Source organism: Cyrtonyx montezumae, unplaced genomic scaffold (assembly GCF_038088225.1).
Source record: "Cyrtonyx montezumae isolate F1298 unplaced genomic scaffold, pur_monq_1.0 scaffold_5, whole genome shotgun sequence".
NCBI lineage: Eukaryota > Metazoa > Chordata > Aves > Galliformes > Odontophoridae > Cyrtonyx > Cyrtonyx montezumae.
In genome coordinates this window covers 22,408,131-22,421,466 of record NW_027072056.1, presented here as the reverse complement: position 1 = coordinate 22,421,466, position 13,336 = coordinate 22,408,131, and the positions used below count along the sequence as shown (strand labels likewise).

General features: G+C 56.8%; 2 protein-coding genes across 14 annotated transcripts in view; one reads left to right on the top strand and one right to left on the bottom strand.

The window, feature by feature from the left end:
- MBNL1 (muscleblind like splicing regulator 1) overlaps nucleotides 1–3,214 on the top strand; it is a 44,559-nt gene extending 41,345 nt beyond the window's left edge. For all 13 annotated transcript variants that reach the window (XM_065748280.1, XM_065748289.1, XM_065748279.1 and 10 more), the window contains 2 exons: nucleotides 2,211–2,285; nucleotides 2,722–3,214. In XM_065748280.1, the coding sequence (XP_065604352.1) occupies nucleotides 2,211–2,267 (57 nt within the window). In that variant the 3' untranslated portion in view covers nucleotides 2,268–2,285; nucleotides 2,722–3,214. The remainder of the gene's footprint in view (nucleotides 1–2,210; nucleotides 2,286–2,721) is intronic.
- Nucleotides 1–13,336, bottom strand: part of SERP1 (stress associated endoplasmic reticulum protein 1) — a 312,396-nt gene that overhangs the window by 272,924 nt on the left and 26,136 nt on the right. The gene's annotated exons all lie outside the window — the stretch shown is intronic.

The window sequence follows — 13,336 nt, the reverse complement described above, 5'->3', positions numbered from 1 at the left end:
TTGGGCCTGGGCCACGCCAAGGCAGGTTCTAACCCCCCGTTTCTGCTTGTGATTCTGGGCGAGGGCCAATTCCTTTCTGCACTAGGCAAACTTTTATTAATAAATAGCCCAGTAAAATTTGACTTCTATTTCCAGATAGTTACCCCAGTAGTTCCCACGTTTGGATGTATTTGGGGGAAAAAAAGAATAGTGTTTAAATGGATGAGCAATTGGAAATGCTCCCGGGAGAGCCCCAGAGCCCGTGGTGAGGATGAGCAGTGGGGCCAGGGAGCAGGGCCGCCCAGGAGCTGTGCCTGCAGGAGGGCAGTCCCACTGAGTCTGTGGCTGAAGGTGCAGCAGGAGAAGCTTTTAAGTGACAGTCTCATTTCTCTTAGAGAAACAAAAGATTCTGTGAGTTGTGCTTGAAAATGAGAGTTGCCATATGCCCTTAAGCTGTTAGTTCTGCTCTGAGTGGGGAATCACACTCGTGCCTTTTAGAAGAGCTGTAATGCCTTGCAGGTGTGGCTCTGTACTGGTTCAGGTCCTGGCAGTGGGGTCAGTTTGTGAGGCAGGCTCAGTGAAGCCAGGCTCAGCTCCCTGAGCCCCTGCAGTGCCCCATGCTGTGCTGCTGGGGCTGCTCAGTGAGTGCTCAGTGGTGCTGCTCCAGAGGTGATGCTATTGCAGGGTGCCCAGGGCTGGTGGCCTAGCCCTTACAAGAACACTGCTGCTTTACATCCCCAAACAGAGCTCCCGTGCCTCTGCCTTCCAAGGGGAGATGTGTGCCGTGGCCACGTCCCGGCTGCAGGCCAGCATGGGAACTGCTGGGTGTTAGGGACAGCAGGCACAGAGCTACAGCTGCCTCTGCTTACACATCCTCAGAGCATCCCTGTGCCACACCAGACTGCTCTGCACAGTTACTGTAAGGGTTTGTCCTCAGCTTCTCCGTTAGTGCACAGAGAACAAGTCATAGTTATCATCAGTTTTAAAACCTTTGTCTGAACTGCCGTGCGCTTTCCCAGACAGATCACAGGGAAACTTTCTGCTGTAGAAATGGATCATTTCATGCATCTCCTCCCTGGAGCCTCATAACACACGTAGTAGAGTACCGCAGCCAAACCTCAACATATACATATATAATGAATATATGTATATACCATGTGAGCAATGCTGACGTTATTTACTGCCACACGATGCAATGTGCATGCATGCCCAAGTCTTCAGATCTGGCCCTTCATCTTCCCTGAGTGGTGTTGGAGGTCCCTGCCATGTCCCGCCAGCACCGCCCCGATGCTCCGCAGCTGGGTGTGCCAACCTGCCTGCAGCTCTGGGAAAATGGTACGCCGCACTTCTTACCCTGCAGGCATTGCTGTGCCACGGAGCAGTGGGTGCAGCTGTGTGACACTGCCAGGGGAGGAGAGGGAAAAGGGGTGGAGGAAACAGCCCTGAGGCCTAGCGCTGGGTTGGTTCAGAGAAGCCCTCTTCATTGCCTTTCCTGCTTGGAGTAGCAGACCGATGTTTGTGCCCATTGGGACGGAGTGTTTTCGGGTGCAGCAGCCATGTGTGGCCATATGCTGTGCCCAGCACGTCTTCCTGCACGTGCACAAACAGGCTCCATCCAGCAGGACCTCCGGTGCTGTGCCACTGCTGTGCTGCTCAGCAGGGCTGGGCCTGCAGCACTGCTCGGCTGCCATCCTAACTGTGTGTGGAGGAAGGAAGGAAGGAGAACGGGTGGATGGGACGCTCCAGAAGCAGAGCAGGGAGCACTGCCCGTGCAGACAGAGATTGTGAGAAGCACTGTGCTGCCTGGGGCAGCCCCAGCTGCAGAGCACAGGCACAAGGAAGGCAGGAGCACTTCACAGCATGGGGCTGAGATGAGGCCGGGCTGGGGCTCTCGTTCTGAGCGATAGCTGAAAGCACCGCACGTTGTGTAGGCCAACAAAAAGGGCTATTTTCAATTACTGCACTGCATGACTTTTGTAGATCTTAACTTGTGTTGTTTCCTCTACGGCCAATAATCCTGATTTGTATTTGTAGTCCTTAACTCCATGTTTTCCCATTATAAGTTGCTATTGTAGCACTTAGTTGACTTTAACTTATAGTTACAATGTAAAATCCACCAACTCACAGCTGATCCTCGCTTTTCCAGACTGTGATGTTCTGTAGCTATGTACTGTGTCTCCGGGTTGGCTGTGGCACACCTTACTCACTGTGTACATTTTTTTTACGTATAGATACCCATAATATCTGCCGAACATCTGACTAGCCACAAGTATGTTACACAGATGTAGACATTTTGTCATCAAACAGTAAGTTTCCGATGCGTTGTTGCTTGCAGTTTTTGTACCTCTTACGTGTGCTTAATTTGCCTGTTTCAGGGAGGTGGTGCTTTGGTTTCCTCCCAAAGCAAACTGCTGCGATATGAGGCAGGAGCCCCAGCTCCTGCTGCTTGCACTCTGCCCAGGGGAACCCATAGCTAGCAGTGTCCCCCGAGGTGGGAGAGCACTCTCTGCCTGTGGATATACTTTTGTGTAGCAACATCAGTCTGTACGTGGGGGTTTGCGTCCTGCCTGTAAAGGATGATGGCGCCAGCTCTAGGTGAAGGGGTCGTGCCAAGATCTCGCTGGAAAGAACTTATTTTAGGTCTCCGCATTTGGAAAGGTGGGGCTGGCCACCGAGTGCAGGGCTCTCTGCCTGCTCCCTCATCTGCCCACGGGGATAACGGCGCTCTTCTTTCCTTTCCAGATCATCACTGTGGAGAAAAGGACAGTGTGTTTGGGTTGAGGAAGGACAAGTTCATTAGCCATAATGTATATACCGTCAAGCCACACTCGGAACCCCCTCAGCAGTAAGACATCCACACATTGCATGTTAAGGAGATGACGAACAAGAACTTGGAAATCCACTGCACACTGTTGCCTATATACTTTGTACATTTAATTGATATTTGTGCTGAGGTGATCTTCTTGTCTAAGAACTACAGCATTGTCTGTCTTTCCTGGCGCAGGAGTGCGTGCGGTGTATGTCACCTTGAAAAGACAGACCATGGTGTAACCGTGACTCTATTATGTATTGGTACGTCTGTAGACCAAGATATAATTTTTTAAAGTAAGTTTATTTCTTTCAAGGTTTACAAATAACAAAGGTGCACCTTGTATTTAAAATTGCCATTATAGATGAGAGCGTGCATGCACAGTAATTTTTGTTTAAGAGTAATATTTTTAATGTAATAGATTGTGAGGAGCGGTAGGAGAGGTATCTGACAGACATGAATGTGCCAAGCGAAACCACAGCTGTGTGTGCTGGGAAGCACACGGGTGGCTGTACGTCCCCCGTGCGGTGCTGGGGCTGTGTGTCGGGGCGGGTGGGGTCCTGCAGTGTTATTTTCAGAACCACGTTCTCGCTCGCCCCACCCGTGCCGGCGGCCGAAGGGCACCGCTGTGTTTCCAAACCAAAGCAGTCTCAGAAATGGCGGCACTCCTCGGGGCGGGAAAGGGAAGAGCCATTTCTGAGACGCGGTGACAAATGTCTGAGGAGCTTCTTCTGCTTCTGTTGTAGCCTCTGCCAGCAGTCACAGGACTCTAAACGCTCCGCGGAGACGCGCTGCGCTTTCACTCACAGTCACGCGGTGACTCTAAACAAAGGCAGCAGAAGCACTGACGTCAGATGCGTGACAAACCAAATCGTGGACACGCCGGGGTGTCACTTAGCGTAGGGATTGGGTGGGTTCAGTACTCGGGTGAGTTTTATACGTGATTTTTTTCGTTCAGATTAACTGCTTATAGCCTTAGAAAGCCTTTACAGAATAAAAAAAAAAACAAAAAAAAAACACAAAAAAATAGATGTGCATTCAAGTTTTAAGAACGGATTCATCCAAAGGAATTCCTCTTTGTGGTTGGGATGTTGCAGCTAGCAAAGGGCATTGCTGCTCTGTTGGCAAAGTGCTGACGTGGGGAGCACAGCGCGGGGGGAAGAAGCGCGAGTTCGGTTCTAGAACTCTCCATACTTCCAAGTTTACGGCGAGTTTTTATGCTTGAGAGAGATGCTCGAGAGCGTAAGAATGGCGTGTGGGTTTTACTGATTGTACTGTACATCTATTGAAGCCTTAGATTATTACATTACGGGTTACAACCCTTACCAGTGTAACTTCAATCGTGTAAGACAGTATAGGTGACTTCACATGTTATCGTAGTTACTCGACATTACGGGACGTTGCGTGTTGTTTCTCGTTAGGGCGCAGCTTTGATTTCCTGCATCGTTCGCGGGGTCGCACCGCTGTGGGCTGAGCCATTCCTGTCGTGCCGCTGTAACACTGCGGCGTCGGTGTCAGCCGTCGTTAGTTCCTGTCTAGTTTTCATGAGAAGAACAAAGATCTTTTATATGGATATCTTATAGTTATATAATCATTGCTAAGTAAGGCGTTAAGTTGTTGCTATGGCAACGATCCTGGCAGACGATTGAGTAATATTTTGATGATTTATTTTGTTTGTAATGAGTTATTATGAGAAAATCTAGTTCCTAGATATTAGAATAAAGTTTATTTTCTACTGTATCCATTTCAAATGTTAAAGTATTGTTTAACTATTTTTGAGATCCCTGCGCATCAGGCCTTGTCGAAGCCGAGAGACCGAGGGGCTTTGTGTGGTAATCCAAATACTCCAAGTTTACGTAGCGAGGATTATGGTGTGTGTGTGCGGGCTCGCGAGGGCTGACGATGCTGCAGCTGAGCACGTGGGAGCGTAGCGAGGGAAGGTCGACTTTTTGCACTTCTGTATATAGTCAAAAAAAAGAGAGAAACCTGTATAATAGCAAGATCTTATTTTGAATAAAAATGTCTATAATTACAAGGAGTTTTGTTAAGGCTCATAAATGACAGGCTGAACAAAATTGCTTGCAAAAGTGGCACAGAGTTAGCACTCCATCCCCCCTTGGAAAAAGTCGCTTTGCTTTATGTGGACAGCTTGTAGTTTGCCAGGATTCCTTTGGCCGGAGAGAGGCACCATCCTTCGAGGTCCCATGACTGACAAAAGCTCCACTGGTTCAAATCTGCCTGAAAACCATTACGGAAACAAAGGAAAACAGCAACAACAACAACAAAAAGCAAAAAAAAACCACAAAAGAAAAAACCAACCAAAAAACAAGCAGGTACTCCAACGCGTCAGAGGGGAAGCACGGCCGGCACTGCCTGCATCCCTGCAGAGCTGCTGCACGTGCGAGGTGGCAGCGACCACCTCCGACCGCTGCAGTGCTGTGCTGCTCACAGGAAAAGGTTCTCCAGAACCGATACTGACTTTCACAAGAGCTGAATCATGGACGGGCAAACCGGGCAGCGCCGCAGCTGTCCCTGATCCTTTGTTATCGCTGTAGTGGCCCTGTGCTTTCAGCAGGTGAAAATGAAAGGGAGAACTCCCGGTTCGGATGGGAAGCGCTCGAGCACCGTCCGCTGGTGATGGAGCCGGGGGGTGGAGGCGGCCGCGCCGATCCTCTCCTCCGTCCGCCACCACGCGGAGCAGTGCTGAGCTGCACTTACTGCAACCCCGCGGCTTTCATCTGCTGAAAGGACAGGCGTGCTTGGTTTTACTATTATGTAATCACTGACTTACTTTTGCTTGTAGTTGCTCCGAATTATGTACTCTGTCCTGGGCTGCAATTTGTTTTTAACGCTTATTTTATTATTACTGCTATAGTTGACCTTGCTGTATGGAAAAATAAAGTGAAATTGCCCTAATAAAAGTTCTCTTTCTTAATTATGGGTTTTTTTTTTTTAATTTTATTTTTTGATACCAGGTTAAAAATTGCACCATTCTCTCTTACACACAGCTTCATGCACTGAGGGAACACTGCTCACCTGACCCAACGTTGCACTGAGCACATCCCAGCTGTGCTGAGGGGACACGTGCCATGAGCTGAGCGCGTCCCACGGGGTGCGCAGTTGGGCTGTGGCCCCACAGCCGTGCCCAGGAACATCACCATGCTTTCCCAGCATACAGCAGCCGTGGGCTGCCCAGGGCTGAGCCCTCCCGGTGGCATTGGGGCGGAGATGGCAGCGTTGGGCAGTCAGGCTGAGCCCCAAGGGCTGCCCTCACACGGGCACTGGGCTGGGGCACAACCAGGGCTCTCAAGCTGGGGGTCCCGCTGGAGCTGCACGCTCCAAAGCCCTGCCAGCACTGCTGCTCATGGCCCCACCCATCCACTGCTCGGTTTTCACTTCTAGAAGCACAGCTGTGGCCCAGGAGTGGGGCAGCAGTGGACGTTACCTCTTCGTACCTTCCCCTCCAGCACTGCTGTCCTTTAATGCCTCGCTGCCTTAACGGTGTGCAGCTCCGGGGGAGAACGCTGCAGGGAGCTGATGTGCCCCACGAGTGGGTGCCTTGCTGAGGTCAGGCCGGGCTTTGTGCCCTGCGGTGGCACACGGCAGCATCAGGGACCATTTGTTTCCACCCGTGTGCGTAGGACAATCTCCCGGTGCTCACCCCATGCGGAGTCCCTCCTGTATCCCTCAGCCCGGACACTCCCTCTTGTCCCTGCTCCACTGTGGGCACGCTGCTGCGGGCTGGGCACGGGTGCTGTGCTGTGTGCCACGGGGTCCCCACGCACCGCCCGCGCCACGTCCCCGCACAGCAGCTCCGTGGGGAGGGGCTGCGGAGCCGTGCCAGCCCCGGGCCGCCTCCCGCTGCCCATATCCACCGCTGCCGAGTGCTGCGTGAGGTGCGGGGCCGCGCTCAGTGCGGAGCTCTCAGGCGCGCAGCGATCAGCGCTGGATCAAAACCGCCGTCGGCCGCTGAGAGCCGCTGCGTCCCCGGGATGCAACAGCATCACTGCGGGAGCAGGGCGGCTCTTCCCGTCCGTACCGCTGCCTGCTCCGTACGGGGCTCTGCGCACAGCAATGCGGGAGGGGGATCAATTGCACCCCCGGCTCTGACGCGGGGTCAGAGATGAGCCCAGGCTTTCCCGGCCCCAGCTCTGCCTGCAGGGGGCACTGGGCCGCCCCTCTCGGCCGCCGCTCGCGGTCTCTTGGCTGAACTTCCAATTTTTTGGTCTTTACTTCGTTTCTCAGCCCCCACTTTTGTTCCGGTTTCCCACTCCTTTTCAGCCTCTCCGTCTTTCTTCGACTTCTGCTTTTTTTCAGCCTTCCTCTTTTTGGCATTAGACATAGACATCCCCCCCCCCCATCCGTCCCTCCCCGGCTCCCCGCTCCCCAGCCCCAGCCCCCACCTCCCACGCCTCAGTGGCCTCATTTCCACGGAAGAAGCACAATGCACTCTGAGCTGTAGATAAAACCCTTTCACAGTTGCCCTGAAGTCATTTTCTAGTCACTTCCATCCCTCCCCCTCTGCCCCCCCCCCCCCCTCGGATCAGCTCGGCGCTGTCCGACCTTCGCACCCAGCACTCAGGACCCGGTTGTTGTCCTTTGGAGGGGCCGCCCGCGGGCGGGCGGTTGGCAAACAGGACATTGGCCTCCAGCACTTGGCGATAAACGCAGCGACAGCGATGGTGCCTCGGGGCGGGTGCTCATGGTGGCACCGCTTCGTCCCGCACCCACTGCCCTGTCCCGCTGCTCCCCCCCACGCAGCCGGGCGCTGTGCGGGGCCGTGCGCGTGGGCCGAGCTGCGGGTCCGGCTCCCGGATGCGGGCAGCAGCGCTCCTCGAGCAGCGCGTGTCGCTGGGAGCGAGCTTTGAGCTCCGTGAGTCAGCGGTGGGAGCGTTGGGCAATCTTCTGTTTCCCAATCTGTTTTCCTCCGCAGGAATCCAGCCCTCGCTCTGCCTTCAGTGCGGCCAAACCCAGCTCCGTGCACGCAGTGCTCTCCCTGCCGCAGACACGGGCACAGAGCGGCTCGCTCCTCTCCATCCCTGCAGCTCCGCAGCGCTGCAGCCCGAGGTCCCCACGGGGGGAACGGCCGCGGTGCTGCGGTCTCTGTGTAAATCCTCCCCCAGCACACGGACATCCATGGCCACGTGGCCGTGCTGAGGTCTCCTGCTCTCCGAGGGGCCCCGACTCGCAGCACTGATGGGAAGGACTCGGCGAAGACTTTGGCACGCCCCGCACCCATCGGGGTATTCACTGAGCTCAGTCCCCCATGCGCTGCCCCTCGGAGGCGGGCGCTCACCCTGCGGAGCCATCTGTGAAATGAGGCACATGATTTCCAGCAGCACCACTCGCACTTCGGTTTGAGATGGGAGCAGGAAGAAACGTGTCAACGCTTTCGTGTCTGTGCACGTCGGAGCGGCGAGCCTGGCCAGGGCTGCGCGCTGCGGGCACACGTGTCACGGGCAGCAGAGGGAGCTCTGTGTGGGGCTGTGCTCTGCTGTGTGGGGCCCTGAGCCCGAGCCCCACGCCACTGCAGGAGCCCCTCAGGCCATGCTCCCTCCCCCCTCCCCCCCCCGCGTGGGGTCTGTGGTAGCTGCAGTGTGCCCCGAGGTCCCCACACACTGCTGCTGTGGGCATTGGGCTGTGATTGAAAACAGACGGCGTGCAAACCACGTGGGGCCTTGTGTTAATTAAGCGTTGCCTCATCAGGCATGCTCCGGGACACAGAGGCTGCACACAGGAGGGCTGATGGCTCAGTGAGCTGCTGACCCACTGAGCTGCTCGGCATCGGGGCCCTGGACCCCACTGCGGCCCCAAAGCCAAAGCACAGAGCCACAGCCCCGCAGCACTGCTGCTGCTAATGAGGTGTGCTTGTTAGGCCAGGATGGTTCTGGAGACGAGGCACGCGGTGCTGGGGGTGTTGGAGCTGTTGGCTTTGCCCAGAACCCCGGGCTGTGTCCGTGATGGGACAGCCAGGCTTTCTTCCCTACGAACGGGAGCGGTTTACAGCACCTGAGGGGACACCTCGTTCAGCATCTCGGTTTTCACAGCCCTCAGTGTGGAAATGTGAACATTCTGACTCCACCTGAGGAAGGACAGATGTGAGTGCCAGGCCTCTGCCGCTCATTTCAGAACGTGTCACCATTCTCCAGGCGCAGGAGTGTGGGTGTGGGGCTGCGTGGGGCCCCGGGGCCGTGCTCCCATCCCTGCATGCAGTGGGGGATCCCGGCAGGAGCTTGCCATTCACACCACAGCGCACACGTGCCCGGGTCAGGAGCTCAGCTCACCCAGCAGCCACAGTGCTGTTTGCAGAGCTCTCCGTGCACAACAGCTGCGTCCTCAGAGCAGCAAACTGCGTGGGAAAGAGCAACGATAAATAAAAAGTTATTAAATGTAAACAAAGGCTCTGCAGGAACGGCTCGAGGTTCAGAAGCTGCGACCTTCGTGGGCTCCTCTCTTCATCCCTTGGGAACCAACTGGGACTTCTCAGCAGTAAGAACTGCCTGCTTTCCCCCACGTGCAGGCGGAGCTGTGCACACCCGGGGGCTGCAGGAGGATGGGACCCCATCCTGCAGTGCTCCTCCACGTGGGAGAGCAGGGGATGCCAGCAGTGCTGCCCCACTCCCACGCAGCCCACGGCTCAGCCCGACCCGGGAGCACAGGGTGGAAGAGCCCGTCTGTCCTGGGCAGCGATGGCAGTTTTGGGGTGCGATGGGCGCCCATGGGAGAGCAGCTGAGCCCTCCACCCCACTGCACACAGCCCTGCCACTGTAGTGCTTTCTCTGCAGCTGCAGGAGGTGCAGCGGGGTGCACACGGCAGTGTCTGCTCGCTGTTCTGTTCTGCTGGCTCCGAGAAGTGCGGGCAATTAGGAGAAATCTATAACAAGAAGTACAAACAAGTCACGGTCTGCCATTAGCCAGAAAGTCTGCCCTCTGCCTCAGCTACAGCTTGATTCAATCAGAATAATGAAGCAGAAGCTGCGTGGAGGGAAACAGTGCTTGGGGAAGGTCTGAAAACACAGAGGCGCAGCTCAGAGAACACGTCCTGCAGAGAACCTGAAGCAGGGGACGTGTGGGTCAGTGCTGCACCAACGCCTCCGTGAGCACAGTGTGTGTCCAAAGGGGCACTGCAGAATGGCACCGTGCACTCAGCAGAGGGAGCACAGCCGTGGGGGCACAGCCGTGGGGGCACAGCCGTGGGGGCACAGCCGTGGGGGGCCATGGCCACACAATGCCCAGGAGGTCCCGAAGGCACTGCTCGTGCTCACAGTGGTGTGGCCCTGTCCCGCTGCAGCCCGCAGAGGGCAGCTCCTGTGTATCTCTGTTCCAGTGCTTTTCCCACATCCATTTCTTTTAATAACCGCCAGAGGAATCTCCTCGCTCTGGACGCCAATCCAGGGCTGATCCTGCTGCCACGATCTGGCCCAGCCCTGCCCCGAGGCCCAGCTGCTGACCCCCCCGAGGCTGCAGTGGCTGCAGAGGTCCTCCTGCCGTCCCACCCCGGCTGCAGGGAAACCCCCACCCCGGGAACGGGGCGTTCATCCCCTGTGCATGCTATGCATTCCGGGCTCGGTGCTGCGAGGAGCACAGTCATCGTCAGTTTCAATTGCAGAGTAATTAACCCTGATCCTGATGTGGCCCTGCGCGGTTGGTCGCACTTCTGAAGAAGCCCATTTGCTCCGGGCAGCACAGAGACAACGCTGGGAAGCCCTCTGCCCCGATCTTAAAGCCATTTTCACGGCCAGCACCGATGTAGAAGGACCATACACAGGAGATGGTGTGGTTTGGTGCCACCCAGGGCCCCCTCCCCAAAGGCTGCGTCTGTTCAGAAGCAGCCACAGGGAGCAGCACTGTGAGCTCGGGCACTGCTCTAAAGACATCGCTGTTTTGTGCACGGGAGAAAAAACTGCAAACACGGGGACACAGAGTGGGGATGCAGTGTGGGGGTCCTGGTATTTGGTAGGGGGGGGCTCTCTGCACACCCCAAGTTACCGAGTGGGGAACCCTGTCCTAGGCAGTGTGCCCCTCCTGCTGTCCGTTGTGTGCCAGGACACATCTGCCCCTATTAGGTACAAGACATTAAAATCAATCATTAATAACTTTAAGAGGTTTGTGTAATGACAAATGGACCTGCTCATGTTTGAACATTAACGGAGATAATTTTCCTTCTCCTTTAACTTCTCACAGATAAAGCCTAGAGATTACAAAAGGATTTTATATTGGCAACTATGCTTTCTAGTGTGTTTTCAGAGCTCTCTCTGCATGGGGCTCCTGGGGCTCCAGCCCTGGAAGCAGAGGTTAACCCCCAAGAGCCCCTGGCCCGAGCAGCTCAGGCTCTGCATGGCACAGCCCTGGCCCCATGTCACTGCAGGAGCTCAGGGTGCACGAGGCAGCAGGTCCCAGGGCTCTGGCTCCATGTCCCAGGGCTTGGCCCCCTGGCTACGTGCTGCCTGCTCTCGTGGCTGTCTGGGAAACGTGAGTGTTGGCATGCTCTTAAACCCGGGTGGGATCGCCCTCCTTCTGGTAGCTGAACCCAATACCTTATCTATTGACAATGGTAATTCCCTTTGAGATGGTGGTATGGGAAGGAGGCAGAGTGCCCCGTGCTGAAATGAGAGCAGCTCCCCAGCTGTTATCTTTAGAGGCTGACGTGTGGCTGCTCAGCCAGGGCCGAGGCCACTTCCCCTGTGCAGCACGGCAGCAGCACGGAGCAGGAGCCACTCGCGTGCTCTGAAATTCACCCAAACCACAGCTCCATTACCCTTTGGTTTATGGCATGAGGAAGTTTTCATCAGGGAGGAAGAAGAAAGACACGGTCTGTGTGTACAGGAGTCCGTGGCAGCAGTGCTGGGTGCTGTGCACGCAGCGCACTCCGAGTTCACACGTTACCCACTGCTGGCCATAAAACTGTAACTCACAGATTATGGGGCCATACTCCATCCCCGGATTGCCACCATCACCCCCAGCCCCGGGGACACCGCGGGCTCTGCTCTGCTGCAGTACATGGGCAGGAGGCAGCCAGGCTCCGTCCTGGCAGCAGCGTGGGCCCTGTCTGCTGCAGACACCCCACAGCCCTTATCAGCCCCACACTGATGTCCCTGTTTCCTGCCCGGGGGGGGGGGGGGCACACAGGGCCCACGGGCTGCAGGCAGGAGGCAGAACTCGCTCACCATGGTCAGCACAGAGCAGCTCTTTGCACACCTATCCACTCACACTCGCATTTCCCAAATGCATTTCTCCCAAGTCAGGGCTGAGCCCGGGCGTTCTCAGCAGACGGGAGCTGGAGGCAAACGAGAGCTGCAGCATCAGCCACTGCTAGCAGGACTGTCAGAAAGCATTCTGAAGCAGGCGTGGATGAGCCTCGCTCCTCTTGCACAGTTCACCCACATCCGTTAAGCCACACTTTCCTGAGCCCAGTGCAGGTGGGTGTGCACGTATCTGCACGCACCTATACACCTACAGCAGCAGCTGCTGTGGTGCTCCTGCCCGCATCTCAGCCACGAGCTCAGGACCTGGCACATCAACACAGAGCTGTGCACTGTGCCCCCCCCCCCCAGGCCACGGCCCCGCACTGATCCCGGGCCGTCCCCCACGCATCGCTGCGCTGCAGCACTCCTCAGCCTGGCTGGGAATTTCCTTCTGCTCTCCAGAGGGTTTTCATTTCTCATTGGGGACGTATCGTCCCTCGGGGTTAAATCAAAGAACAAAACGTGGGGGTTACTGGAAGTCGGGAGGGGAGCTCCCAGCAGCGCTGTGTTGGGGCGCGGAGCAGAGGGAGCGGGGCACCTTGGGTGGTTGTGCTCCGAAATCGGAGCGGAGCAGCGGCACGAGCAGGAAGGCGCCGATTTGCTGCCCGCGGATGAAGTCATGTAACAGCATGGCTGCTCGAAAATCCGCCTCGCTCTTCCCCGGTGGAAGCGCCGGGCCTTTAACTGTTGCGGTACTGCAGTCGGAATGTGCAAACCCCAAAGCGGAGCGCGGGACCGCCGGGGGCTTAAAGGGAGCGTGAAAGGGACTCAACACCGCGTGCAAGGGAACGTCACACTGCGTGGGGCCCCGCGCTCCTCCCGGGGCGATGCGGGCACGGAGCACTCGAGGGCATCGTGGGGCGGCAGCCGTGTCCGCCCTGCTACAGCAACGGGGAGATGGCAGCGCTGGGAGGCGCTGGGGGGGGAAGGGCACCTCGGGAACAGGGCAGCGCAGGTGCCCGGGGCGGCCCGGAGCTCTCCGCGATAGGGATCGGGATCGGGATCGGTCCGTCCGCGCTCCTCTTATTTACACCTTCACGTCCATCCCCGACCGCGCACGTGGGCCCCACCGGAGCGTCGCGGCGAGGACACTTGTCCGCGCTGCCGTGACGCCGTGGGGAGCGGGCGGTGCCCGGAGCGCGCCTCGCGTGCGCGCGCGTCTCAGTGTGTCCGGGAGAGCCCCGGGCTGCCCGCAGCACCACGCGGCTCTCACTGCGGGGGCTCCCGCTCCGGGGCTGCCCCGCCCCGCCCCGCCCATGGTCTTTCTGTTCCTTTCGTATTAAAGTCTGGAAGCATCAAAGCA